The sequence below is a fragment of the Euprymna scolopes genome, chromosome 20 (assembly GCF_053919585.1).
Source record: "Euprymna scolopes isolate OS-2025 chromosome 20, ASM5391958v1, whole genome shotgun sequence".
In the NCBI taxonomy this organism is placed as follows: domain Eukaryota; kingdom Metazoa; phylum Mollusca; class Cephalopoda; order Sepiida; family Sepiolidae; genus Euprymna; species Euprymna scolopes.
The window spans coordinates 78,348,991-78,375,877 of record NC_136501.1 but is presented as its reverse complement, the minus strand read 5'-3'; the positions used below and the strand labels follow the sequence as shown (position 1 = coordinate 78,375,877).

General features: G+C 33.5%; 1 protein-coding gene across 2 annotated transcripts in view; it reads left to right on the top strand.

Moving 5' to 3' along the window:
- The window catches only part of LOC145241474 (fanconi-associated nuclease 1-like), a 281,174-nt gene that overhangs the window by 222,154 nt on the left and 32,133 nt on the right, over positions 1-26,887 (top strand). For both annotated transcript variants that reach the window (XM_080104461.1, XM_080104462.1), the window contains 2 exons: positions 3,152-3,348; positions 18,861-18,956. In XM_080104461.1, coding sequence (XP_079960587.1) covers positions 3,152-3,348; positions 18,861-18,956 — 293 coding nt within the window. The remainder of the gene's footprint in view (positions 1-3,151; positions 3,349-18,860; positions 18,957-26,887) is intronic.

The window sequence follows — 26,887 nt, the reverse complement described above, 5'->3', positions numbered from 1 at the left end:
AAAAAAACATCATGGTTGACAACAGTTTACATGATAAAAATCCATGATGCTTGACAAAAGTTTACATGATAAAAATCCATCATGCTTGACAACAGTTTACATGATAAAAAAACATCATGGTTGACAACAGTTTACATGATAAAAAATATTATGCTTGACAACAGTCTACATGATAAAAAAACATTGTGGTTGACAATAGTTTACTTGATAAAAATCCATTATGCTTGACAACAGTTTGCATAATAAAAACTCATTATGCTTGACAATAGTTTACATGATAAAAATCCTTTATGCTGGAAAACAGTCTACATGATAAAAATCCTTTATGCTTGACAACAGTTTACATGATAAAAATCCTTTATGCTTGACAACAGTTTACATGATAAAAATCTTTTATGCTGGACAACAGTTTACATGATAAAAATCTTTTATGCTGGACAACAGTTTACATGATAACAATCCATTGTGCTTGACAACAGTTTACATGATAAAAATCCATTCTGGTGGACAACAGTTTACATGATAAAAATCCAGTATGCTGGACAACAGTTTACATGACAAAAATCTTTTATTCTTGACAACAGTTTACATGATAAAAATCCTTTATGATTGACAACAGTTTACATGATAAAAATCCTTTATGATTGACAACTGTTTACATCATAAAAATCCTTTATGATTGACAACAGTTGACATGATAAAAATATTTTATGATTGACAACAGTTTACATGATAAAAATCCTTTATGATTGACAACAGTTTACATGATAAAAATCCTTTATGATTGACAACAGTTTACATGATAAAAATCCTTTATGATTGACAACAGTTTACATGATAAAAATCCTTTATGATTGACAACAGTTTACATGATAAAAATCCTTTATGGTTGACAACAGTTTACATGATAAAAATCTTTTAGGCTTGACAACAGCTTTAATGATAAAAAAACATCATGGTTGACAACAGTTTACATGATAAAAATCTTTTAGGCTTGACAACAGTGTACATGATAAAAAACCATTATGCTTGACAACAGTTTACATGATAAAAATCCATTATGCTTGACAACAGTTTACATGATAAAAATCCTTTATGCTTGACAACAGTGTACATGATAAAATCCTTTATGCTTGACAACAGTTTACATTATAAAAATCCATTATGCTTGACAACAGTTTACATTATAAAAATCCATTAGGCTTGACAACAGTTTACATGATAAAATCCATTATGCTAAAAAAACATCATGGTTGACTACAGTTTACATGATAAAAAAACATCATGATTTACAACAGTTTACATGATAAAAAAACATCCTGGTTGACAACAGTTTACATGATAAAAATCCCTCATGCTGTACAACAGTGTACATGATAAAAATCCATTATGATTGACAACAGTTTACATGATAAAAAAACATGATGGTTGACAACATTTTACATGATAAAAATTTATCATGCTTTACAACAGTTTACATGATAAAAATCCGTCTTTCTTGACAACAGTTTACATGATAAAAATCCATTATGCTTGACAACATTTTTCATGATAAAAATCCATTATGCTTGACAACAGTTTACATGATAAAAATCCATTATGCTTGACAACAGTTTACATGAAAAAAATCCATTATGCTTGACAACAGTTTACTTGATAAAAATCCATTATCATTGACAACAATTTACATGATAAGAATCCATTATGCTTGAGAACAGTTTACATGAAAAAAATCCATTATGCTTGACAACAGTTTACATGATAAAAATCCATTATCATTGACAACAATTTACATGATAAGAATCCATTATGCTTGAGAACAGTTTACATGAAAAAAATCCATTATGCTTGACAACAGTTTACATGAAAAAAATCCGTTATGCTTGACAACAGCTTACATGATGAAAATCCTTTATGCTTGACAACAGTTCACATGATAAAAATCCTTTATTCTTGACAACAGTTTACATGATAGAAAACATTATGCTTGACAACAGTTTACATGATAAAAATCCTTTAAGCTTGACAACAGTTTACATGATAAAAAAAAATTATGCTTGACAGCAGTTTACATGATACAAAACATTACGCTTGACAATTTTTCATGATAAAAATCCATTACGCTTGACAACAGTTTACATGATAAAAATAGTTTATGCTTGACAACAGTTTACATGATAAAAATCCATTATGCTTTACAACAGTTTTCATGATAAAAAACATTTGCCTCAAACAGAAAACTGGAGTAAATGACATCACTGCCACTGTACAAAAGGCAAAACATAGTTGATCAGGTCACCTTTTAAGATTTACAGACAACAGGTAGACGTTAAAGCACAACAAAATCCTTAGGGAATGGAAAAATCTTGAGGAAATCCCAAATCCGATGGAGAGACAAATTCTGTAGCCAACTATGTCCCAGTGTATCACACCTTGACAAATCAGATTCCGTAAAATCAACAGCAACCTAAAAGCCAATATGAAAGAAAGTGTGTCTCATCACTCAGCCACTTATACGAAGAACTTGTCCTCAGCCATTGACACCCAACGTGGTGTCGTCTCCTTTGTTGCTCACACCTATGCATGAATCTTTGCTAGACATTACAGCAAGACAAACAATTTTGTGACATAATCCATTTTTTCTTGATCATTATTCATTTGTTTTTATTCTTTCTTTTTATTCCCCCTCTTTGCCCTTCCTTTTTTTCCCTTACTCTCTTCCCTCTCTCTTCCTCCTCTATATTTCACTCTTCTCTTTACCCCTCTCTTTTGTTTATACCATCCCTATCCTCCCACCACTTCTTTTATCATTCACCTTTTAGTTAGTATTTTCAACTATTCTGATGTCATTGAGTGTGTATTCCAGCAAGTAAAGGTCCAATTGTCTAGATAAAACATCATAAAGAATCTCTCTACCTCAGGTTCGATATATGATGTCACTGAAAGGTTATACCCACTCCATCCATTTTTAATGCATGGTTTCATCCTTTAATGACATCATGCACTATGTACTGCAATGTTATTCTTACCTGTCTTAATTGATGACATCACAAAATGATGATGTCATGAATTGTGCAAGAAGACAAAAAGTTTTTGTATATAAATATGGGTTTTACATGTTTTTCTGATTTATGTTTATCTTCATTGCTAGGTGTTCATGCAGAGAGTTCGATTATCAGCACTTTATTTTTTCTTTTCTTCTGGGAAATAATTTTCATCGACATTCCGGATGTCTTTCGATGTCCTTTCCAAACTTGCCCTCTTGATATGATGACAAGCGAATTCTATCGAAACAGACAAAGCCGTTTGGAAGCTCGTCTACAACAAATTTCTTCAGCCTCTTCACAAGTAAGTCGATACTTTATTAGTTTCAACTAATGTTTCTTTTCTATACATAAATGTTTTCATAAAGACTCCTAGATGACTTTTAGCTTTTTTCATGGATGGATTTCATGAGTAGTTTCAGTGTGTTTTGTTTTTGCTGCATGTCAAAACTTACAATTGTTTCTTTAAATTTCCGTTCCCAATTTTTGGAGATCAAATTTCAATAGTTTTCCCTTAAAACTGAGGAAAAATAAAAGGCTTGTATAATTTTTTTTAAACATTGTGTGTAGTATATATATATGTATATATGATGCAGACAATCTTTTTAAAAACATTGTTTCATAATGGTATTTTTTCTATATAGAAAACCATAACAATAAATAAAATTTATTTCAATCTGAACTTCAAATTGGCATAACCGTGCCAAGACATACCAGATATTTCTTTCTTAAACCAGGAAGTCCACTTTAACATCAGACAATAAAAAATAAAAGGAAAAAAACATACTTTGACAAGAGAAATTCTAAATTTTGAAATTTGAAATTAAAATAAATTTTATACATATATAGTGAGAGAATTTATAGAAGGCTATAATGGCAGGAAATATGCCAGGTATTCAGCAGCAGGACTGAAAACCAGAGGAAGATAAAAGTGTTTTATTTATGTAATTAATTTATTTAATATTTAATAAATATTACTAAGATGATTAATTTTCCCCCTGCACATAATTTCTAAAAATTGTGCATTCAATGAAATTGAATAAAAATAAACTATTAAAAAAGATAATAATAAAGTAAATAAAACAATAATAATCTCTTAATATTATATTAGCATGATAAAACAAACAAATGAATAAAAAAAAAATAGATAAACAATGAAGAAATTCAAAGTGACATTAATTATTGAAACATTTATCCTGCAACATGTACCACTGCAAACCTAACAGCCACCATTTTTGTATAATACAAGACTTAAGCAGAATAATAACATTTGAAAAAGGATATTGTGATATACAGACTCCATAATTTCATCTACAGTGAGCAAAGAGAGAGAGAGAAAGCAAGAAACATGTTAGATGATAAACACAAGCAAAACAATGAGTTCAAAAACATAAATGCACTAAAAAGATATTTTATAGATGTTTGAAATGCAAGTTTACAGCAATAGGAAAACAATGTGAATAGTTTTACAGTCCTTTATAAAACAAGGGTGATTATTTAGCTGAGATATTGAAGAAATCAAAGTTGATAGTTTTAAGGATTGTGCATTACAAGTTTTAAGGGTTGTGCATTACAAGTTTTAAGGGTTGTGCATTACAAGTTTTAAGGGTTGTGCATTACAAGTTTTAAGGGTTGTGCATTACAAGTTTTAAGGGTTGTGCATTACACGTTTTAAGGGTTGTGCATTACACGTTTTAAGGGTTGTGCATTACACGTTTTAAGGGTTGTGCATTACACGTTTTAAGGGTTGTGCATTACTAGTTTTAAGGGTTGTGCATTACAAGGGTCTGTACGGCACAATCATGTCGACACTGGTTCTCACCAGATCACAAGTTAAGCAACATTGAGCCTGGCCAGTACCAGATGGGTGACCAATTTGGGAAGGCTAGGCACTGTATGAACCTTCTGGGAAGGTTGGGTGTGGGGCCAGCACCCTCACTCTATAAAAAGAACTCCTCGCTACAAAACATCTACAAAAGTTGTAGATGGCCTATGCCTCTCCAGGGGCTCAAAGGCTCTAGATGGATGGATTACAAGGGTCTGAAAATTGTTATTAAAACTTCTCCAGTCAATTATACAAATTATATTTCGTATTAGAAAAAAAAAGTTCAATGAGAAAGGTTAGACATATTTCAATTATTAAGTTTGTTTTAAACAACTGATAATGGAAAAGTTAAGTGTTGTGTGTTTGTGTATTTATTAATGTCTGCATGCCTTTACTTATGACAGTGCATGCAGCAGTAGCAGTAACCCCAAAGTCTAATTGATTGGTGCCAAGGTGACGCCGATCATTGGACTTTGACTCAACTAGTTTATTGAAAAAAAAAAAGAAAGTTTTTTTAATGGCATTCAGTGTTAGAGTTGCAATCAGAAGTTTTTATAAATTCAATGAAATACAACTTATTGATTTAGAATGTTTTTGTTTTATTAATTCAAACATGCACAGAAACAAGTTTAAAAATTTTCATTTTGAAAGTAAATAGTGATTGCCACAAACCAGTGATACTTTTTTTTACTAATGTTTATCCTCTGATGAAGAGAGCCTATCTTTGAAAATCCATGGATTAAGGATTTTTCTTTATTATAATTCCTGGTATAAATTTTTGATGGATGACGGAATTCTGTATTGTTTGACATGATACACATAAAGAGGTTGATTCTCTTAGCTACTGTTGTCTGGCAATACCATTAATTACAACTGTAATATGTGTATACAAGAAAATTCAAACTCTTGACCAATAAAGCTCTTATCTTCTGTCATGTGATTCTCTTTAATTTCAATTTTCCATCTAATTGATGTCAAATTCAACCTTTGAACCCTTGACAGTTCCCTGTGACTGCCAAAAACAGATCGTAACTTTTGATGGGCCTCATTTTTTACTTTTCTGCAAGGATTAAACAAGTTAATTGTACTTAAAATATCATATCTTTAGACTTTTTATTATTCTAAAACAGTTAAGATAGTAAACAGTTAATTTCTTGGGCCCAATACACGTTTCATGTGATAACTGTTATCAGTTTAATAACAAACCAAAAATTATCAATGGACAAAGTATAATCTTTAACAAATTTATTGAATTCATTTATAGATTAAATGATAATATAAATATATAATATAATAGAAGCTGCTAAATGCAAAATGATAATAACTGTGGTTGCATGGCACTTTTATTTATCTCTCAAACTGTCATAGCCAATCTCCATCCCAATGGCAAATAACTCTGACTTGGGTACAAGGGAAGTAACTCGTCTTTTGACATGGTGTTATTTTTAGGTTTCATACCTAATATCCTTACAAACCAATTGAGGTATTGTTCTGACCATCTTTCTGATGGCTTCCTTCAGTTTTGTGATGGTTCTGGGTCTCTCTGATAGTTCTGTCTTTTAGGTAGTCACAGAAAAAGCAATGAGGAGCTAAATCTGGTAGGTGAGGTGTGCACTCAAACTTAGTCTTGAAACCAATCACACAGCCTCTAAAGTTCTCTTTCATCTAATCATAGGACAGGTTAGAGATATGAGAGCTTGTTCTATCTAACCCAAAATTTACTATAAGCGACTCGTACAAAGTCTGTAACTCATTCTTACATGCAATGTTTCAGACTCTGCTGAACTGACTATCATGCTCTCTATCAGCTTAGGTATACATTTCTTAGAGTGTCTTGAATGGCTTGGATGAAGGTCACTGGTTGCAATGAAGTTCTCCACTGTTCCATTAAGTTCTTAATACTTCTCGTGGACCTTTTTCACATTTAAACAGAAGAACAAAATTGTCTTGAATGAGCTTGCCTTGTAGTAATGTTGATACAGATCCAATTGAGGTATAGTTTCGTTCACATGTGTTCTACAAAATGAGTGTGATTAATGATTACTAAAGGATATGACAAAAAGTATGTACAAAGCCCATGAATAGTATTTTCATTAGTCCCTTAAATAGTATATTTTCTTTTCTTTTCTTTTTTCTTGATTTTATTTTGCTCTATTAACAAAATCTTTTCTGTTTTTATTCAAAGACTATTCAGTGTTTCCAAGTATGACATCCTCCACTCACCAAAATGCCATTAATAAAATCATTAATAAAATTCACAATCCTTTGTGCAATTCAAAAAATATTTTGTACAAACTTCAGTATATACTTAACTTATCCAAGTTTTCGTCACAAATATTGTATTTATATTGTATTTATTGTATTTATATTGTATTAATTTAATTTTGTCGCAAATATTATATTGTATTAATTTATATTGTATTTATAGTGTATTAATTTAATTTCATCACAAATATTATATTGTATTAATGCTGTTCAATGAGCCATGCTCCAAATATACACCTATGCAAACACACCTGGATGAAGTGATTGCTTTTGGCTGTGATGTTCATCTTCGCTTCAGGAATTACCCAAGGATTATTTTGAGAGATGTTTAATATAACCCCATGGATAAAAATCTAGGGAATAACATTCAGTGAATATTTAGGATCACACTTCATACAAACCTTCACCAATGTATGCCTGTATATCATTGAACATTGATTAAGTAAAACTCTTTGATATTCATTACTGAAACTAAGCAGACAACTTAGACATAGACTCAAGTTTACTTGTATCATTTTTGGGAGGTAACCTCATATCTCTTTATCATTATCACATAATGTTGCCATGAGCGATTAAAAAAAAAATCTATGAAAAATACTTGAAAGATCAATGTGAACAAGATGTGTTTCCATAGACATTTCACCTTAGGTTTCAAAAATCTTCTTCCACTCATAATAATTTATATTCTCTTAATTTTGAATTTAAAGAGGCCTGACACTTTTTTTTTTTTTTTGCACATTTGTTTGTTTAAAGAATTTAATTAAAAAGCAAAAGTAATAAATCGATGAAAACACGGTTGTACAATTGTCAAAACATGTGGCATATTGCAACTTGTGAAATTGTAAAAGTTGTCATTTCACAACTGTGCAAGAATAAAAGAAAATGCAAAACTCTGATCGATGACATTAAATTAGCAATACACATGAAAAAATTGAAATGGCTTGAAATATTTCAATATTGGTATGCATAGAAAGAGCTTGATGAGCTAAGAAAGAATCTTTTTAAATTTTTAAAATCTGATTAAAATTAAGGAAGTTATGGCTATTTTTGTGCCTCACATGTTTGGATATGTGAGAAATTATAGTAGTAGCAGCGGAGTTATCATTGGTTAATAATTTGTCACGCCACTCGGAAGAGATTGGGCGCAAAATTTGTGTCTGTTTGTTTTTCAGGAGACAGTTTTTTTTGGGATAGACGGCGAACGGACAAAATGTCAACACTCTCGTCGTTATACAGCAGTTTTCGACAAGACAGCGAACGGAGGAGATGTCACCCTTCCCGCCGCACCATATGGCAGCCTTTGCCTCAAGATATTCCCCACGAGGGGATTTTAAAAATCCTAAAAAATGGGTTTAATTAATTTTCGGACTTGTTTGTCCAACAAGGCATGAGTGAACCGTTATGATGAAAAATCTAAGTTAAACGTGTTTCAGCGTGCCGATGTTAACGAATCATTTTTAGACGAAAAGTCTAAGTTAAACATTTCTCAACTTGTCGACAGTGACGACTTACGTTGAAACGAGAAGGAGATGGACTTTAACTCTGGATAAACTGTTAACTCTGTAAATCGAACTCTGATACTCCCAAGGGAACTTTTGGATCGTAAGATCCTATTATACCCGAGCCAGTTATGTGCAGCTGAAAAAAGTGTAGCATTTTTTTTTTGCAACCTCGAGGATTACATTAATAAAGACGTCTGTTCAATTTTAAGGTAATTTTGTTGTTTGCTTATATTTTTTCATGCACTGCTAGGCGCCCCCCAAAAAGGGCTACATGGAGAGAATGGAAATATTTCTCACATGTAGACCCTTTTTCTTGCAAAAAAAAAAATGAAAAATGATGAATATTAAAATAAATAGATAAATTCTTGTTGAAAACATTTTTAATTCGATATTGATATTACTAACGTATCGTAATTCTTTCCTTTTATGTAAGACCCACGAGGTCGTGAAATAAAAAAGGAGGAATCATACCTAATTAAAACAATAATAATATCTGTTAAATTTTAAATAAACCGAAATCGATAAATTTTCAAAAAAGTTTTGTTGCTGGGACTTGTTGTCACAGTTTTAAATTTAAAGTGGTGTCTGTCCTTCTGATTAAATTCTATCGGTGCTAATTTTATGTAGACGATTTAGTGTGATTCTTTTGGTCTGTTGTTTCCTTTTACTTTGGTTTTGCCTTTGCCTCACGGTAACAAAGTTTGCTGGGGGGATCCTTTAAAGGCTTCGGTATGGCGGTGAAAGAATTAGCCGCCAAAATTGAGTCGAAGAAATTAAGAATTGACTGTGCCTTAAAGGAAGCAGAGATCTCCGAAACTAAAAGAAATAGAGTCTCCGTTTGGCTTCTCGATATCAACAAACTTTACGACGATTTGATAGTTAAATCTTCGTCGGAAGATAGAGAAACGTTGAGTCAGGAGGCCGAAAAGTTTACTGAAGGTATAGAATGTAGATTGGATGCTTTAAGTGTGAGTAAAACGACCCATCCTTCCAAATCTGCTTCTTTTAATATAGACTGTCCTTCTTTCACCGGTCCTAGTAGTAATGTTGATAAGTTCGAGTTTCGAACTTTTATTAATAAATTTGAATTTTGCACTGCCAACATAGATAAGGCAGAGAAATTAATTTTTTTGAAAAGCAAAGTAAATGGTCGCGCATTTGACTTAATATTGCATCTTGATATCAAAGCCGACAACTATAATGTTGCAATTTCTATTTTGAAGGATGAATTTTTGGACCCTTCATTAATAAAATAAAAAATTTATAAGGATATATTTTCCTCTCCTGATAGGTCCACGAAAATTCAGGAGCTACAGTTCTTTTTAAAAAAAGTGAAAGCGGAATTGGGTGAATTGGACGATTCCTTTAACACGGATTTCTCTAGACCGGACTCGACAAGCGGTTCCTTAGTAGCCCATGTCTTGTTTGAAAAATTCCCTAATAACGTTAAAAGGGAACTTCTTTGTAGGAGCGAAGAGAGAATTCCCTCTTACAATTTTATAATGTCGAAGGTTTTCGACATCTTAGAAATATTAATCGCCACCCCCATTGAAAATTCTGGGCGGGAAAAAATGGCGCCAAGTTCTTCTTCTTCGGTTGGAAAATCCAAGATGGCGGTGCTGTCTCCTACCGTTAAGAGTAAATATTGTAAATTGTGCAACGTAAAAGGACATTCGTTGAGCGATTGCTCTAATTATCCTCGTTATGAAGATAGACTGAAGAAAGCCAAAAAGTTAGGCATTTGCACTAATTGTTTGGGCAATCATTCATTAAAGGATTGCAAAGGAAATTCAGGTTTTCCGTATGCATGTCATGCTTGTGGTTCTAAATCACATTTTACAGTGATGTGCCCCAAGCAGACTAAACCATTCGTGGGAAAAAATATGCTTCCTTCGGATGGTTCTAGCATTTTTCCCCATTTTCAAGATTTCTTTGAAATCAGAGGGAGGCCCTGTCTATTTTTTTGTTCTGATGGACACGGGAAGTCAGAGATCGTTTTTTTCTTCTAAATTGCTTGAGCAGCTCCATGTCGGTGGTGCTGTAAGAGCTAAAAGGACTCGTTTGCCGATCAATACACTTATGGGTCAAAATAACTTAAGTGCTCTTCGGTATAGGGTGTCTAAAATTAGGTCTTCAAAGTCCTTTTAGCTATGACGCCCTATTCCTGACTAACCTGAACTTGAGATTTCAAGTTAGTGACTTTGAGGCTGTAATACACAATCTCGAAGAGAATGGTTACCGGCTGTGTCCTGGGTATAGGGACCAGAACGGTGCACAGTTGCAAGGTATCATGGGATTGGACCTTTTGCAACATATTAAAAATTTAAGGGCTACCCCCTGTTTAAAAGGTATGGCATGGAAGATAGATGAGACCCTCATTCCATGGGGAAGGGCAGGAGGTTTCTTGGATGAAAGGTCTGAGTTGCCTCCCCCCAAGGGCAAATACGATAAATTAAGTCCAACGGACAGTTTCCTTGTTGAATCTGCTTTGAACCCCCTTTGTTCCTATGAGGACAACTTTGAATCCCTGTTCGGTATTTCGGATGTCGAAAGAGGGATTGAAAAATTTTTATCTCTCAATTCAATCGGAATTGAGGAGGGTGAAAAATGTTCGATCACTGACACGGAAAAAATTAGGGAGTTCGAGGACTCCATATCTCTGCGGAGAAGTTATTATTTTGTTGACCTTCCGTGGAAGTTTGAGTTGCTTCCCTTGGTTAGGGACAATCATAACGTGTCCGTGAAAATTTGCGAGAGAGTCACTTCGTCTTTAAAAAGAAAAAATAAATTAAACGACTATATTCAAGTCTTCAGGAATTATGAGGAGGAGGACATAATAGAAGAATTCCTTGTTCCTCCAGGTCGTCAAAATGAATTCATTTGGATTCCACACAGACCTGTTATAAAGGAGGATGTAAACACTACTACTAAAATCAGGCCGGTCTTCAATTGCTCCCTGAAGGCTAAGGGAGGAGTATCATTGAACGATGCTGCCTATGCGGGCATTAATTTGACAGCAGATTTGCTGAAATTATTAGTCGGATTCCGAAAGAACCTCTTTGTGCTCTTAGGAGATTTAAAAAAGGCTTTCTTACAAATTAAGTTAAAATCGTTAGAAGATAAAAACCGTTTTTGTTTTCATTTGTTAATAGGTAATAAGTTACATACCTATAGATTCAATACTTTGTTGTTTGGGTTCAACACCAGCCCCTTTATATTGAATTTTTTGATTAAATATCACGCAAAGAAATATGGGAACGACATCGCATCGTCCGCCATATTAAATAATTTTTATGTGGATAATCTCGTTACCACAAGTAACGACCACGAGACCCTTTGCTCTGTTTACACCTTGGTTAGTAAGCGTTTGGGGGAGGCAGGATTCCAATTACAGTCCTGCAACTCCAATCACCCTGAACTAAGGAATAAAATGTCGATAGATAACTCACTCAGTACTCCTGCTACTTCATTTGAGAAGGTGTTGGGTTACTATTATTCTGTAGAAAATGATTCTCTTAGAATTATTCCCTCTTCGGTAAATTCTGAAGTTAAAACAAAAAGGGAGATTCTTTCCCAAGTGGCCAGTGTTTTTGACCCACTGTCACTCCTTTTACCTGTCACTGTCCAGGGTAAAATTATTGTTAGTCTATTATGGAAACAAAAATTATCATGGGATCAGGAGATTCCAGAAAACATTCGTTGCTTATGGGAGCATCTAGCTGGGGAGTTGAATAAGTTGACAGTTTGAATTCCCTAGGTTTGTTCTGTCAGACAATATTCCGACAGAATTTATTTGTTTTTGCGATGCCTCTAAACAAGCATATGGCTTCGCAATATACGCGAAGCAAGGGGCTGTAAGTAATTTATTGTTCACGAAAGCGAAAGTTGCTCCCATTAAAGGGAGATCACTTCCTACATTGGAACTGTTAGCTATTTATCTAGCTATCAAAGTTGTTCCACACATTTTAGATGTTTTTAACGCATCTCATATCATTAATTTTTACCTCGTGTCAGATTCACAGGTTGCTCTTTCTTGGGTATTAAATGGTAAAGATCCAAGAAAAAACGTTTTCGTGGAGAACAGGATTTCGGAAATTTCAAAATTCTCTGAAGAAATCCTGACTAAATTTGGTGTTTCCCCAAAATTTAAATATGTTCCCTCCGCCGAGAACCCGGCGGACCTGTTAACCAGAGGTATTAACTCCTCTAAATTTACAGTACTTTACAATTTCTGGATTCATGGATCCGAATGGATGAACTTGCCCGAAATTAAATGGCCAAGTTCTTCCTTATCTTGCCTTAAAGATTCTAACAAAGAGATCGTGTCTTGTTTAGTTTCAAATTGTGAACCCCCCTATGAGGGAAAATTTCCAATTGAAATAGAAAGATTCTCTAAGCTTTCAAAAATCATCAGGGTCTTGGAGAAGGTCCTAAAATTTGGCGATTTAGTACGTCATCGATCATGTGACAATTTTAGCAAAGCTAAATTGTTACTTTTTTCTCATATGCAGGAAGAATCATTTCCTGCTGAACTTAAATACCTAAAACAACCTTCGGTTAAGGTCGCGCCACCTAGAGTGGCCGCATTGGGTTTATTTCTTGACAACTTGATCAGGACCAGAGGTAGAATTCAGAATGCAGAAGCTCTACCGTTCGAGGCCAAATTTCCCCTTCTGGTAGGAAAAAGGCATGCCCTGACAAGGTTAATTATCATCGAGGCGCATGAGGGTTGCTGTCACTTAGGTACTAACTCCACTCTATGCAAGTTGCGCTTGTCAGGATTTTGGATTCCTCAGGGTGTTTGCAGAAAAATTAATTTGTTACCTTGCGGGGCTCCTACTGGTTCAGTCCTCCCAGCGCATCGAGTAAATTTGATTCATCCCTTCCAACAAGTGGGAGTGGATTTCACTGGTCATTTCTTAGTGAGATACAATGACTCAGAAAATAAGATGTATATTTTATTGTTTACATGTATGAGCCTCCGTGCCATACACTTAGAACTAGTGCCGGACATGAGCACTCGTTCATTCCTTCTAGCATTTATTAGATTTTCTAATTTGTTCGGTATACCAACCCATGTTTACTCCGATAACGCTAAGTCCTTCTTGGCTTCTGGAGTCCTATTATGGCATGGCGGGGTGTGGGATAGACAGATAGGAACTGTTAAGCAATGTTTAAAAAAGGCATTAGGAAGGAAAAAATTAGAATATTTTGAATTCCTAACCGCCATTTCTGATGCAATTAAGGCGGTGAATGACAGGCCATTAACATATATTAATTCTTCTGATAGAGATCCTAATTGTTTGACTCCTAATCATCTTTTACAAACGGGCTATCATCCCAGTTTACTGTTGAATAACTATAAGTCAGAAGAATTGTGTCCAGACCCCCTCAATCGTATGAAGCTTATTCATTCTCTTGAGATAAGAGAAAAGTTTATCAATAAATTTAAGAAAATATGGCATAATGACTACTTCTTGTCACTACGAGAGTCAAATGCTGGGGTTCAGTGCATTAAGAGCCCAAAGATTTCAATTGGGGAAATTGTTCTTGTTAGATTCCCAAATAAGCCAAGATAGTATTGGAATATGGGGAAAGTAATCAGATTAATCTTAGGAAAGGATGATCAAGTTCGATCTGCTGTTATTCTCAAAGACGGGTGCGAACAGGTGCATTCCTTGAGAAACATCTTTCCTTTAGAAATTAAAGAAAATATAAATCCTTCTACTACGGATTTCCATGAGGAGGGCGGCCCCTTTTTCTGTCCTACCTGTTCCAAAGCCAATGATGGATCCGCTCCCCTGATTTGTTGTGACTCATGTGAGGAGTGGTTCCACTTTGATTGTGTCGGGGTTACTCAGGGGGACGCAGTTGGCGAGTGGGTTTGTTTCAATTGTTCTACAACTACACATCATTAGTTGAATTTCTTCATCAGTTAGTGTTTAATATTATTGTAATTACTTATCAACATTGTTTTATTGAAAAAAAAAAAAATTTATAAATCTTAGGGGTTGGACAGACACACATATTATTGTAGTGCTCATAATAATTAAAAATTGTAATTGTCAGTTAACCGACAAATTTTCAAAAAAGTAATGCAAACACATTACTTTTTATTCCCTCCCTTGGCAGTGTGTGAGAAATTATAGCAGTAGCAGCGGAGTTATCATTGGTTAATAATTTGTCACGCCACTCGGAAGAGATTGGGCGCAAAATTTGTGTCTGTTTGTTTTTCAGGAGACAGTTTTTTTTTTGGATAGACGGCGAACGGACAAAATGTCAACACTCTCGTCGTTATACAGCAGTTTTCGACAAGACAGCGAACGGAGGAGACGTCACCCTTCCCGCCGCACCATATGGCAGCCTTTGCCTCAAGATATTCCCCACGAGGGGATTTTAAAAACCCTAAAAAAATGGGTTTAATTAATTTTCGGACTTGTTTGTCCAACAAGGCATGAGTGAACCGTTATGATGAAAAATCTAAGTTAAACGTGTTTCAGCGTGCCGATGTTAACGAATCATTTTTAGACGAAAAGTCTAAGTTAAACATTTCTCAACTTGTCGACAGTGACGACTTACGTTGAAACGAGAAGGAGATGGACTTTAACTCTGGATAAACTGTTAACTCTGTAAATCGAACTCTGATACTCCCAAGGGAACTTTTGGATCATAAGATCCTATTATACCCGAGCCAGTTATGTGCAGCTGAAAAAAGTGTAGCATTTTTTTTTGCAACCTCGAGGATTACATTAATAAAGACGTCTGTTCAATTTTAAGGTAATTTTGTTGTTTGCTTATATTTTTTCATGCACTGCTAGGCGCCCCCAAAAAAGGGCTACATGGAGAGAATGGAAATATTTCTCACATGTAGACCCTTTTGCAAGCAATGTCACTCCGAAGAGATATAATCATAAAAAAGCTACAGAACCAAGAAATTTTAGATTTTCGTGATCGCTTACGGAATACAAGAGCTCAATCGATGAAAATAGAAACTGCAAAGAGACTCATTCAATGAATAACTAAAAAAAAAAAATAAAATGTATTTTACATAAATGTATGATTTCTGTAGATGATAACTTAGGTAAGAAATACCCAACAAGTAAGAGTAGATTTATTTTCAATGTTTTTGTTCCTGGTAATAATATTTAACTAGCAATACACATGAAAAAATTGAAATAGCTTGAAATATTTCAATATTGGTATGCATAGAAAGAGCTTGATGAGCTAAGAAAGAATCTTTTTAAATTTTTAAAATCTGATTAAAATTAAGGAAGTTATGGCTATTTTTGTGCCTCACACGTTTGGATATTTTTCCCTCTTTAAGACCATATGCGTTTCGTCACATTTTTTACACTACTTTTTCAGTAAAAATGTCATATCTTTGTTAAAACACAAGACTAAGAAATGAAATTTACCATATAAGTGTATTTTTGTACAAGGAATCAGAATATGCAACTGAAAATCTCCCAAAGTTTATGGTTTCCAAATAATCTGCAGTAAATGTGCATAAATATGCAGCAATTCCTTAAAAATGCCATGTATCCATAAACAGAAAAGAAGTTGGAGAACTCAAAGTTGAATTGTAATGTGCTTTATGTACAAAAAACTTAAATCTAAACATAAGACCATTTAAAAATGAATATATTGCAATATTTCTTTGGTATTATTGTAGATTAACACCTTCTGTTTAACCCCACTCAACTCCTTCTGACCACCCCTCCAAAATGTGATTCTACCTTTTTAGGAAATTATGTATAAAATGCCATGAAAAACTTTAATGAAAGATAAACAAATTATTTTAGAATTGAATGTAAAATAATTTCCTAATATAGGTCATTCTAGCATTTTAGGGCAGTTAACTGTTTTTTTTTCTATGGGAAAATATGCATGCTTTTTTTTTTTTTTAAAAAATGATTGTGTAGTTTTAAGAGGGTTTCTATGCAATGAGAATATGGGGAGGGTTGCCATTCGGACTTTGAATTAATTGTAGGGCTAAGGAAAATTATGTGTGAACATACTGAAAACTTGACAGAGACAAAGCTAACAAAAACAATATTAGAGGGGGGAGCGGTTAGTTTCACAAAAATTTAATGTAAAATAATTCACCACTTCCTGGCCATTCTAGCATTTTAGGACAGTTAACCAATTTATTTTTATGTGTATTTTTCTTTAAGGAAGGATCTATTTTTTGTTTGTTTGTTTTAGATGCTTGTATGTGGCTTACAGAGGTATTTTGTTGGGAGGGGCTTGCCACTCGAACTTAGTGTTATTGTTAGGGTTAAAGAGTGTTTTAGGGGGAGACTTGCCACACATAATTTGGATTAGAGGTGAAGTCAAAGAAAATTCCATAAATTTGTTGATTTCTATTTTCGAGGTTGAAGGTGTTAATTCCATAGGCCGTTTATACTACGCTGGAGCAGGTTGTAAAAATATCTTTCGCTTAATAAGTAGAAAAAAAAAATAACTTCCTAATTGTAGTTTGATGTGTTTTCTAACTGCTTTTAAAATTTCAAGAATATTGATATAGATTTTGAGGGTTTGTATTACTATACACATAGATTCGAAAAAGTTGTTAAAAAAATAAATATATAACAAATAAATGTTATCAAAAGCAAGTTACTTTTCTACCTAACTGGATAATTTTTTAGTGTTTTTATTTAATGTAACATGTTTATTCAGCTTGAAAACAGTGTTTACCGATGTTTTGGAAAATTTAAAATGGTGCCCGACTCTCTTGAAATGGTAAGTTTGGGGAAAAGAGTTAAAAATAAAAAAGTAGACAAAATACTGCTAGAAACTCGCTCAATATATGTTACCGTAACATAGGCTGACATATATTCGGTGAGTTTTTAACAGTATTTTGTATATTTTTTTAAATTTTTAACTCCTTTTCTCAAACATACCGTGTCAAAGAGAGTCGGGCCGGGCGCCATTTTTAATTTTCCAATACATCGGTAAACACTGTACGTTTTTTGAGCTGAATAAACATGTTACATTAAATAAAAACACTAGAAAATTATCCAGTTAGGTAGAAAAGTAACTTATCTTGCCTTTGATAACATTTATTTGTTATATATTTGTTTTTTGACAACTTTTTCGAATCTATGTATAAACGAGATTTTGATACTTATTTTGATTTTGAAAAAAAAACATTTGTGGCTGTTCGCAGTAAAACATTGTTTTAATTCGCTGTTCAAAACTAATTTAAAGAATAAAAGTGCATGCAAGCTATATATCTACAAAAGTTTATTTTGTTTTTTAACCATGTTTTTAAATTTGACGAGAAATGTGAGAAATTGCAAGAGATTCATAATGCCGAATTGGTTGGGATTGTTGTTATTATACATTCTGAAAACCGAATAGTTCTAAACTAATGTTATTCTGATAACAAAATAGCTCTAATTAAACATAAGAACATTTATATTCATATTTTCATATTTTTCTTAATTCGTTCTTGAATAAAAATTAAAGAAGGCGTGTTGTTTACACTGTGCTATCGCTGATTCTACAGGCTGGAGCTGCTGCTGCTGCTTCTAGTAATACTAACTTCATTTGACCAAATTCGAGAAATAGAAACAATTTTTTTTTCGGGTAGGTCCTTTTAAATTATCAATTACCGCGGTCCTACTCAACATAAAATAATACTTTTAATTGATAAAGATAGTAAAAAGATTGATTTACTTACTACTGGGTGTCCGAAGAATTTTTTTTTTCAAAATGTTCGATACTCGTCATATTAAAGTCTTATTTTTAACACGACAAAAAAAGAAATGGTCAAAAATATTTCGGACACTTGACAGTATTAAGATTAACACCTCTTCTGATTGGTTCCCAAATTTCATGACAAAATTCTTCATACAATCACGGTACGGACCTTTAGAAAACCGGGGGGGGTCATTACAAAACCTTACCGAAAACGCCATTTTATGACGTTCACATTTTTATCACTATATTTGCTTAAAACTCTTAAAATATATAATGTACATTCATATTTATTAATTCATTTGAAAGTATATTCATTTCCGAACAAAACAGTAGTAATTTGAAGACTTGAAGTGCTTTGGTTTGAAAAATATGGCTATTTTAGTAGAACTACCTTGAAATCTGTGATTATCCAAAGCGTTTTTTCGTCCGTGTGTATTACTAATTAAATCAGTGTCTGCAATACATTCAATAACTTTTTGATGTCCATTGTTTATTGTTTCACGTTTTCTTTTATTGCAGGATTTGTGTGACATCATGGCTGAAACGTGGAACACAAATTTTGGTATCACATGTGCCATCAACTGGAGCAATTGGGTGTCAATTGAAGAACTTCAGGTGAGGCATGTCTTTGACAACAAAATATAATTCTAAGAATTTTAAAAAAGTTTTCAATGTTTTATTTTGATTTTTAATGTCTTAAATAAAATTCTTGTAGAATTTATTTTTTAGAAATCTTTATTACCTCCTCTTTTCTCTCTCACACAAACTTCTTTTCAAAATATTTGTAAATGAAATTTAAATCAAATTAATTTTGTTATAAAAATAATCTTGTTAACACATTGATTCTTATTAGATCACCAAAATTAAATGATGTTGAACCTGCTCAGTAGCAGATGATGACTATTTGGGATTAGCAAATGCTGGATATAGGGAACAAGAATACCTCTCTTACAAAAACTAATCATGTCAAAATATGTTTGTGGCTGACAACTACAAAATCGATTATACTCTGCATCTGCAGGTGCCAATCTTTTGAACTTCATGAATACATTTTTAACTTTAGCAGAGCACTAATATGAATTTAAAAAAGAATTGTAATATTGGAAAATCTTTCTTTTATTAATAAGAAATACATCCATTAAAGATAACAAAATTATAATGGTGTTATTTAAATAAAATAAATTGAAAATTTGAATTCTATTAAAATATTACATTTTTTGTTTTGTTGATATTTGTTCATGTTTCAATTTGTGAAATGTTAGCTCCAACAATGTCACTGAAAGAATCATTTATTTCAAGTTTTAATTCTTGTGGCAGATGAAAATATGTACAATATCATAAATATATTGTTGGAAATTGAATAAAAATTTTCATTGGTTTGTCATAGATATTCATTTTTTATGGAGAGAAGGGTGACTGGAATTTAACTTTTTACTGTTATTGCCAGATAGATACAGCTTTCTTTTTAATTAATTTATATCTTCAATATTTGTTGCAATTTGCAACTATTATATTTCCATGTCTGGGATTTTCATCCTCTTGGTAATAAAAACCAAAAACTTATGTCATTAACTGTAAGTGCTGTTGAATATTGCTAAATGTTCCAATTTTTCGGCTAGCCATCAATACTTTTTCACAAATCAACAATATTTGCAAACATGAGAAAGCTGAAGATAAAAAAAGTTGTTTTTGCATTTACTTTGTGTTTTTGCTGTGATGAAAATTGTTACTGTTTCATTTCTAAGTAAATGAATGTGTGTTGTTATCATTACTAATAACTTTTACAATCGATATTATTAAAAAGAAGACAAAGAAAAGACAGAAACTTTTGCTACTACCTATGTACTATATCACCACTGCAATAACCACTCCTGTAACAATATATTACAACTCCAACATCAGGGGTCTATGTTCCAACCTTCCTGAGGTTGAAACCCAATTACAGGAGACAAAACCGGACATATTCTTTCTAAGCCAAACTGGAATAGGGCCGAACACTTCCCTAGATGAGTTCATAATTAACAGATACTCTAACTTAACATCTAAATCTGACCCTCAAGATCGCCATGGGCATGGAATATGTGCCTACATTAAAGATGACTTCCCATATGGCAGGGATATCTCTAGAGAAGATCCTAATTTACTTTATATGTGCTTCCGGGTTGCACTTGCTTACACCACTGCATTTATATTTGCCCTCTATCGGCCCCATAACAGCGGAGTTACTATCTTTAAGAGCATATCTGAGAAAATAGACCACATCCTGTCTGCACATCCCTCGGCTAACATCCACATCTGTGGTGACTTCAATGTCCATAATGTGGAATGGCTGACCCACTCAAATAAGATGGACTATGAGGGGAGGTTCTGTCAGGATTTTGCCATTGCTTATGACCTCACTCAGATTATTCACGAACCCACCCGTGTTCCCGATACTGACGGCCAGTATGCAAGTTTCCTAGACCTCTTTCTCACAACTTACCCTGAACTGTGTTCAGCTTCTGTTCTGTCTCCACTTGGATCTTACAACCACTCAGTTGTATCAGTTAAGATAAAAATGATGTACCTCTCCATCGTACAATATATCGATACTCTATGGCTGACTGGGATAGCTTCCGCACATTTATATCAGATCTACCTTTGCGTTCTATGTTTAAAAAGGATGTGTCCTCTATAGTATCAGACCTGACAGAAAGGTTAATTGTAGGTATAGACCGTTTCATACCCTCAAAACAATTCCAGCAAAAACCTAACAGCCAGCCGTGGTTCTCTCCGGAATGTGCTGCTGCCATTGCGCATAGAAATCACTTTTTTCCATTGCTTCCAACGTAATAGATGTACTGAGACTAAAGTCGCTTTCAGAACTGCCAGCAACCACTGTAAAAAAGTGACAAAGAACGCAAGAGAGTTGTATGCTCAATCCGTCAAGTCCAAAGTAGCTGAACAGTGGCTTGGTTCCCACCAGTTTTGGCAAATAACAAATAGGATCCTGAACAGAAGTGTGCGTTCTATCTCAACCATTATCAATGGACCTGAGGTCATCTCGTCAGCTTCAGACAAGGCCAAACTATTTGTAAAGAACTTTGCAGCTAATTCTACCATATGCGATGAAGGCTATCAACTCCCCATATTTCCTCCTATAACACAGAACACGCTATGCAACATACAAATATCTGTGCATGAAGTCGCCAAGCTAATCAAGAACCTTGATTCCAGTAAAGCAACTGGCCCTGACGGCATCCCAATTATAGTGTTAAAAAAGCTTCAACCAGAACTTGCTCCCATACTTACGAAACTGTTTAAGCGTTGTCTTAAGAAGTGCTTTCCAACACCCTGGAAAACCTCATCAGTATGCCCTGTATTTAAGAACTCAGGTGATAAGTCATCTCCCTCTCAGTACAGACCAATAAGTCTCCTGTGTGTTTCATGCTTAAATCCATATTAAATAGAGAAATAGTCAACCACCTCAGCAGAAATAACCTTCTTAGTGACACGCAATATGGTTTCCGTTCTGCAAGATCTACCGCAGATGTGCTAACGGTTATATCTCATAGGATTAGTGAATCTCTTGACAAAGGCTTCCTTTCTAGGACAATTGCTCTTGACATATCAAAGGTCTTCGTCAAGGTATGGCATAAAGGCCTACTTCACAAGATTTCCAGCTACGGTATAAAATGTTCTCTCTATCATTAAATCATTTCTCTCTGGTAGGCTCATAAGAGTAGTGGTTGATGGACAAAAATCAGAGGCCCACAGTATTAATGCTGGATTAGGGCAGGTCGATTTGCAACTTTTTTCAGAAAATCAACATGGCACTGGTGATGATAGTTGGGATTAGATATGATAAGAACATATACCACAAATTAGATTCCCATCTTTAACAGAAAATTGAGCATTTAATTTTAAAACTCGTGTTGAAAAATGCTAAAAAATACTTCATTTTCATAGCATTTTTCACAACACTGACTTTGAAATTTCACTATTTTTATAAATTTTCAATTAAAATTGATATATTTATATGAAATACATTGACAGAAAAATAAATACATGAATTATAATTTTAATTATGAATCACAACTAGCAAAATATCTCAAATTTTACTGCATTGATTAAACAAAAAATTGTAAAAGCTAATTAGCAACTAAGTAAAAGCTAATTAGCAACTAAGTCTTTTAAATTTCACAATTCAAAAAGATATGTGGAGATGTTATTACACAATATAACAACTTGATACAAGTTACAGACCCATGCATTTTAATTTTTTGTTAGAGGCAATAATATAAACTTATAATAGAACTAAATTGTTCTGTATTATTTCCTTTTGAGGAAAATGAAGGTCTAATTTGCTGGCACGATGACTTTGTAATAATGTGTCTGTCTTGCTTCCTGCCCATATACAACTTTTGGAGAAAACTCAATCAATTTGACCAGTGTGTAGCTGCAAAATTGATAGCAGTAATATTTTTCATTTTTTTTTTTTTTTTTTTTTTTTTTTGTTTTTTTTTTTGAGTTGTTCACTATTTCTGGAAAAACAACACACACACAAAAAAAAGCAATTATTTGAAAACACTTATTTTTTATATTTTTGTGATGTAATATGAATAAAACTATTGTTTGGGTAAATTAAGAAAACTAATGAAATTTAATGGACAAATATTTATTTACCTAATGGACAAATTCGTTTTAATGCCCTCTTCTCTCACATCCAATTCATCTGAGTTTATCATCGATATATTTTCCGGAAGTAGTGCAAAAGCACTATATTTTGAACAGTTTAAAACAGTAATTTGTATTTCAGTTAACTGTTTTGTTCTCTGAATCATATTAAAATATACTGTTGTAATTTAAAAAAAAATATTGTTGGTTTTGATCTCAAACCAACTAACTGCATACACTTGGATGATAAATTTGACCAAAATGTTTAATTTATAGTGTTTGAGGATAGACAAACACATTAATCTTGTGGCTTATGTTAGCCATCTTCCTTGATTCAAGGGTCCAATTTTCTAAGTTAACTTCCTACAAGAAATGCCAACAGCATATTCAAAAAGTAGCCTCTGGTCTTCACACTTAAATAATTTGTTTCTTCTGCTGATAATAATGATCGGGAGGGACACTAATTTTTTAGAATTCTACTTGAGGCAAATCTTGATTGATACAAAGTTTCCCCAAAGGGCCAGTAAATGTTGTTAGGCTTTTTGTTGTTCCATCTGGCTGTAAATGGCAGTTCTTCTAGTGGAACCTGAAAATTGTAATTATTGCATGCTTAATAATAGAGCCAGATTACATAATAAATACCAATATATTATTTTATTTTCCACAAAAAGGAACATAATTGCAGGTAAATCTATAGAATTAATTTTACCTCCTATATAACTGAAGGAAACTGTTTTAGGCTATCTTCCAGTTTCATACGTAAAAAAATAAGTGCTAGTTATAATAAAACTTTGTAGAGTTGAATTAGATGTATTGAAGAGAGAGGACCAAACCAAATCAGAGGCATATTAGTGTTTAGTTTAGACATTTTTTGCAGATTTTAGCTCCTCCTTCGATTACATAAATTTATCTGTAAAGAGATTTATTCTTGCTGTAGCTGTGCCATTTTAAGAGAGTGTTTAGTGTTTAGAGTTTGAAAAACCAGTGCTTCTGCATCTATGTTACTATGCTATTTTTAATAGTATTTTCAAGTTAAATTTAATTTTTATGATATTTTTGTTTATTTTTAGGTGAAAGTACAGAATAGTTACAATACAACCTCCTATCCATATTAAGAATGGCTTTCTAAATAACAAAGTTATTTTAGCACAACAACATAGATGCACAAATAATGAAAAACCTTTTAAAGGAGTTTTCTTATTTACTCATATTAATCTTTGTGGGTTATCTAATTTTAAAACTATAATTTTAGAAGAAAAACACTGCTTAAAAACAATTACTCCCTAAAAATAAAAGAAATTAAAATTTGATACTAATTTTCTGCAAAGTATTTTTTATTAAGTAGAAAAACTTGAAAATTTACGTGGTTATGTTTCGTAAAGAATGTGTAGAATAAACTTGTATGGACTATTTTTGTTTGTTTTTCTTTAATATAAAACTGGAGTATTACCATATTTTAATAAAAATTTAAAATAGAATTTGATGTGAAATATTAGTTTGGTGCAAAAATAATGTTTTTGACGTTCATTTGAACCTAAAAAAAAAAATGCCATTATTTTTGCACCAACCTAATAGAAAAACAAATTGAAAAAAGATAAAATGAATATGTTTAAATTCACTGCAGACACTTGAAATATAATAATACATATTTTAAACAAGTCTTTTTTGTTTTTCCTTTCGAAATAATTAAGTCTGAATCGCAATGTTTTCAAATTAAATAATAAACAAACGTTAATTTTCAATCTCAATAACGAGCGTGTTTGCGACGGTGAAATTTAAAATGTTTCCACTCCAAAAAAGTTCCTGAAATGAAAAAGCAAACTTTGGTCGCTATTATTTAAAAAACATAATTTTGCCTTTACACTTAATATTTATTTTATTAATTCATTATCCTCACTCATTTTATTTAAAAGTGTAGTTTAAAAAATATTGCAAATAGAGATTCCATTTTCTTGGGTACAGATTCTTTTGATGACGGGACGTTCTTAACAATTCACCGAAAAACGTTTAATCGCTTCAATTTTTCACCTTTTAAAGTCATTTTCTGAAGCAAAGATAACGATTTTGAGAAAAATATTTCGTGTAGGTCTTTTCTATGTCAAACCCCAACTATCATCACCAGTCCCTCACCGGGGTTCCAAAATTTACCTGCCCTAATGCTGGAGTCCCTCAAGGGTCCATCCTGGGCCCAACTCTCTTCCTGATCTACATCAATGATCTCCCTAAACACATACTTAAATCATTCGTTGACATCTATGCTGATGACACGACCATCTATGGCAACACATCAAAGGTCTCTCTGATTCTCTCTCCTCTGATCTCGAGCGCATAGTTCAGGGGGGGAAGACGTGGCTGGTTACCTTTAATACATCTAAAACCAAACTCCTATCTTTACATCATCAATGCTCTGATCCCCATCTGGCATCAATTGAAATGGATGGCTCTCTTCCAGAAGCCCCGTGTTTTGACAAGCTTCTGGGCTTGATCTGAAATAGAACATGTACATCAAGTCTGTTGCCAAGGTCGCTGGAAAGATGGTGGGATCTTTCTATCACTCCAGAAGATATCTCACTACTGATGCAATTCTCTATCTATAGAAAAGCCAAGTATGTCCAAGGATGGAATACTGCTGCCATATCTGGGCAGGAGCTGCTAAAAACAGCCTATCCTGCCTTGACAGAGTACAAAATAGACTTTGTGGCTTAGTGGGGGATGCCCTTTTCTCTTCCCTGCAACCTCTCTCCCACAGAAGAAACATTGCGAGCCTATCTTTGTTTTATCGTTATTTCCATGGCAGGTGCTTGTCTGAACTCCAATCTCTGGTCCCCCCTCACCAATCTTTTATGAAAAACATTCATCTAGCTGAATCCACTGTCAAAAACTTTCCGCACTCTTTATCTATGCCTAAATCCAAACGTAGATTCCATGAACAAAGCTTCTTTCTTAGAACTGCATGCCTGTGGAACTCTGTTCCGTCTGCCTGCTTCCCACCTGACTACAACCTGGATGTCTTCAAGTCCAACGTAAACAAATTCCTGATGAACTAACCGCCCACTTAAGTAGACACTTTATTAAATCTCCACACTAATGTACTGTACTTACAATAACCCTTATCCCTGAGTGGCTTCCAGGCCTTGATAAGTGGTGACCTTCTTGTAAAAAAAACAAAAACAAAAAAAAACTGATTGATCTGATTACTTACAATGTCTCAATGAACTGCTGTTGTTTTAAAATGAAATCAAAGCATTTATCAACTATAACGTTACATACTCTCACTGAATTTTTGTTGTTGAAAAAAGGCCAATTCCATCTCCCACTTCTCACTTGTGACCTCACACATTCCCCTCTTCATATTCTTTATAAAGTGAAAGGCTTGAATGCAACTGTGTTTATCTTTGTTTAATGGAAGCAAAAAAGTATGATTGAGTTAAGTTTTTTGTAAAAGTTACTTTCTATAAAAAATTGAATTTTTGAGGCAAAATTATTATATCAACATGATTGCATATCAAGTTTTCTTGTTGAATTTTCAAAGTCAGACCCAAATAGCATTTAAGCTGACAAATCAAACTTTGCTTCTGATTAGCTAATTTTCATTTGTTATTGTTGTACTATGTTATTAGCAATATAATATATTGCTATAATTTATTTTTAAAACATCTTAGTCTAGCCCAGATGACTTCTAATATGAAAGGAGGACGCAGTTAGAAGAGCCATCTAGTTTTCCATTTCTCCAAACAGCCAATTTGCAAAGGGGGACACCTCAAAGCACACGCCCCCTTGATCTACACGATCATCACATGTCAACCCATCACATAGTCGCTCGACCAACATGGCGGCCGTCTCTCTCGCTGCGATCTCCACGGAGCCTCTTCGTGAACGTCGCTACTTGG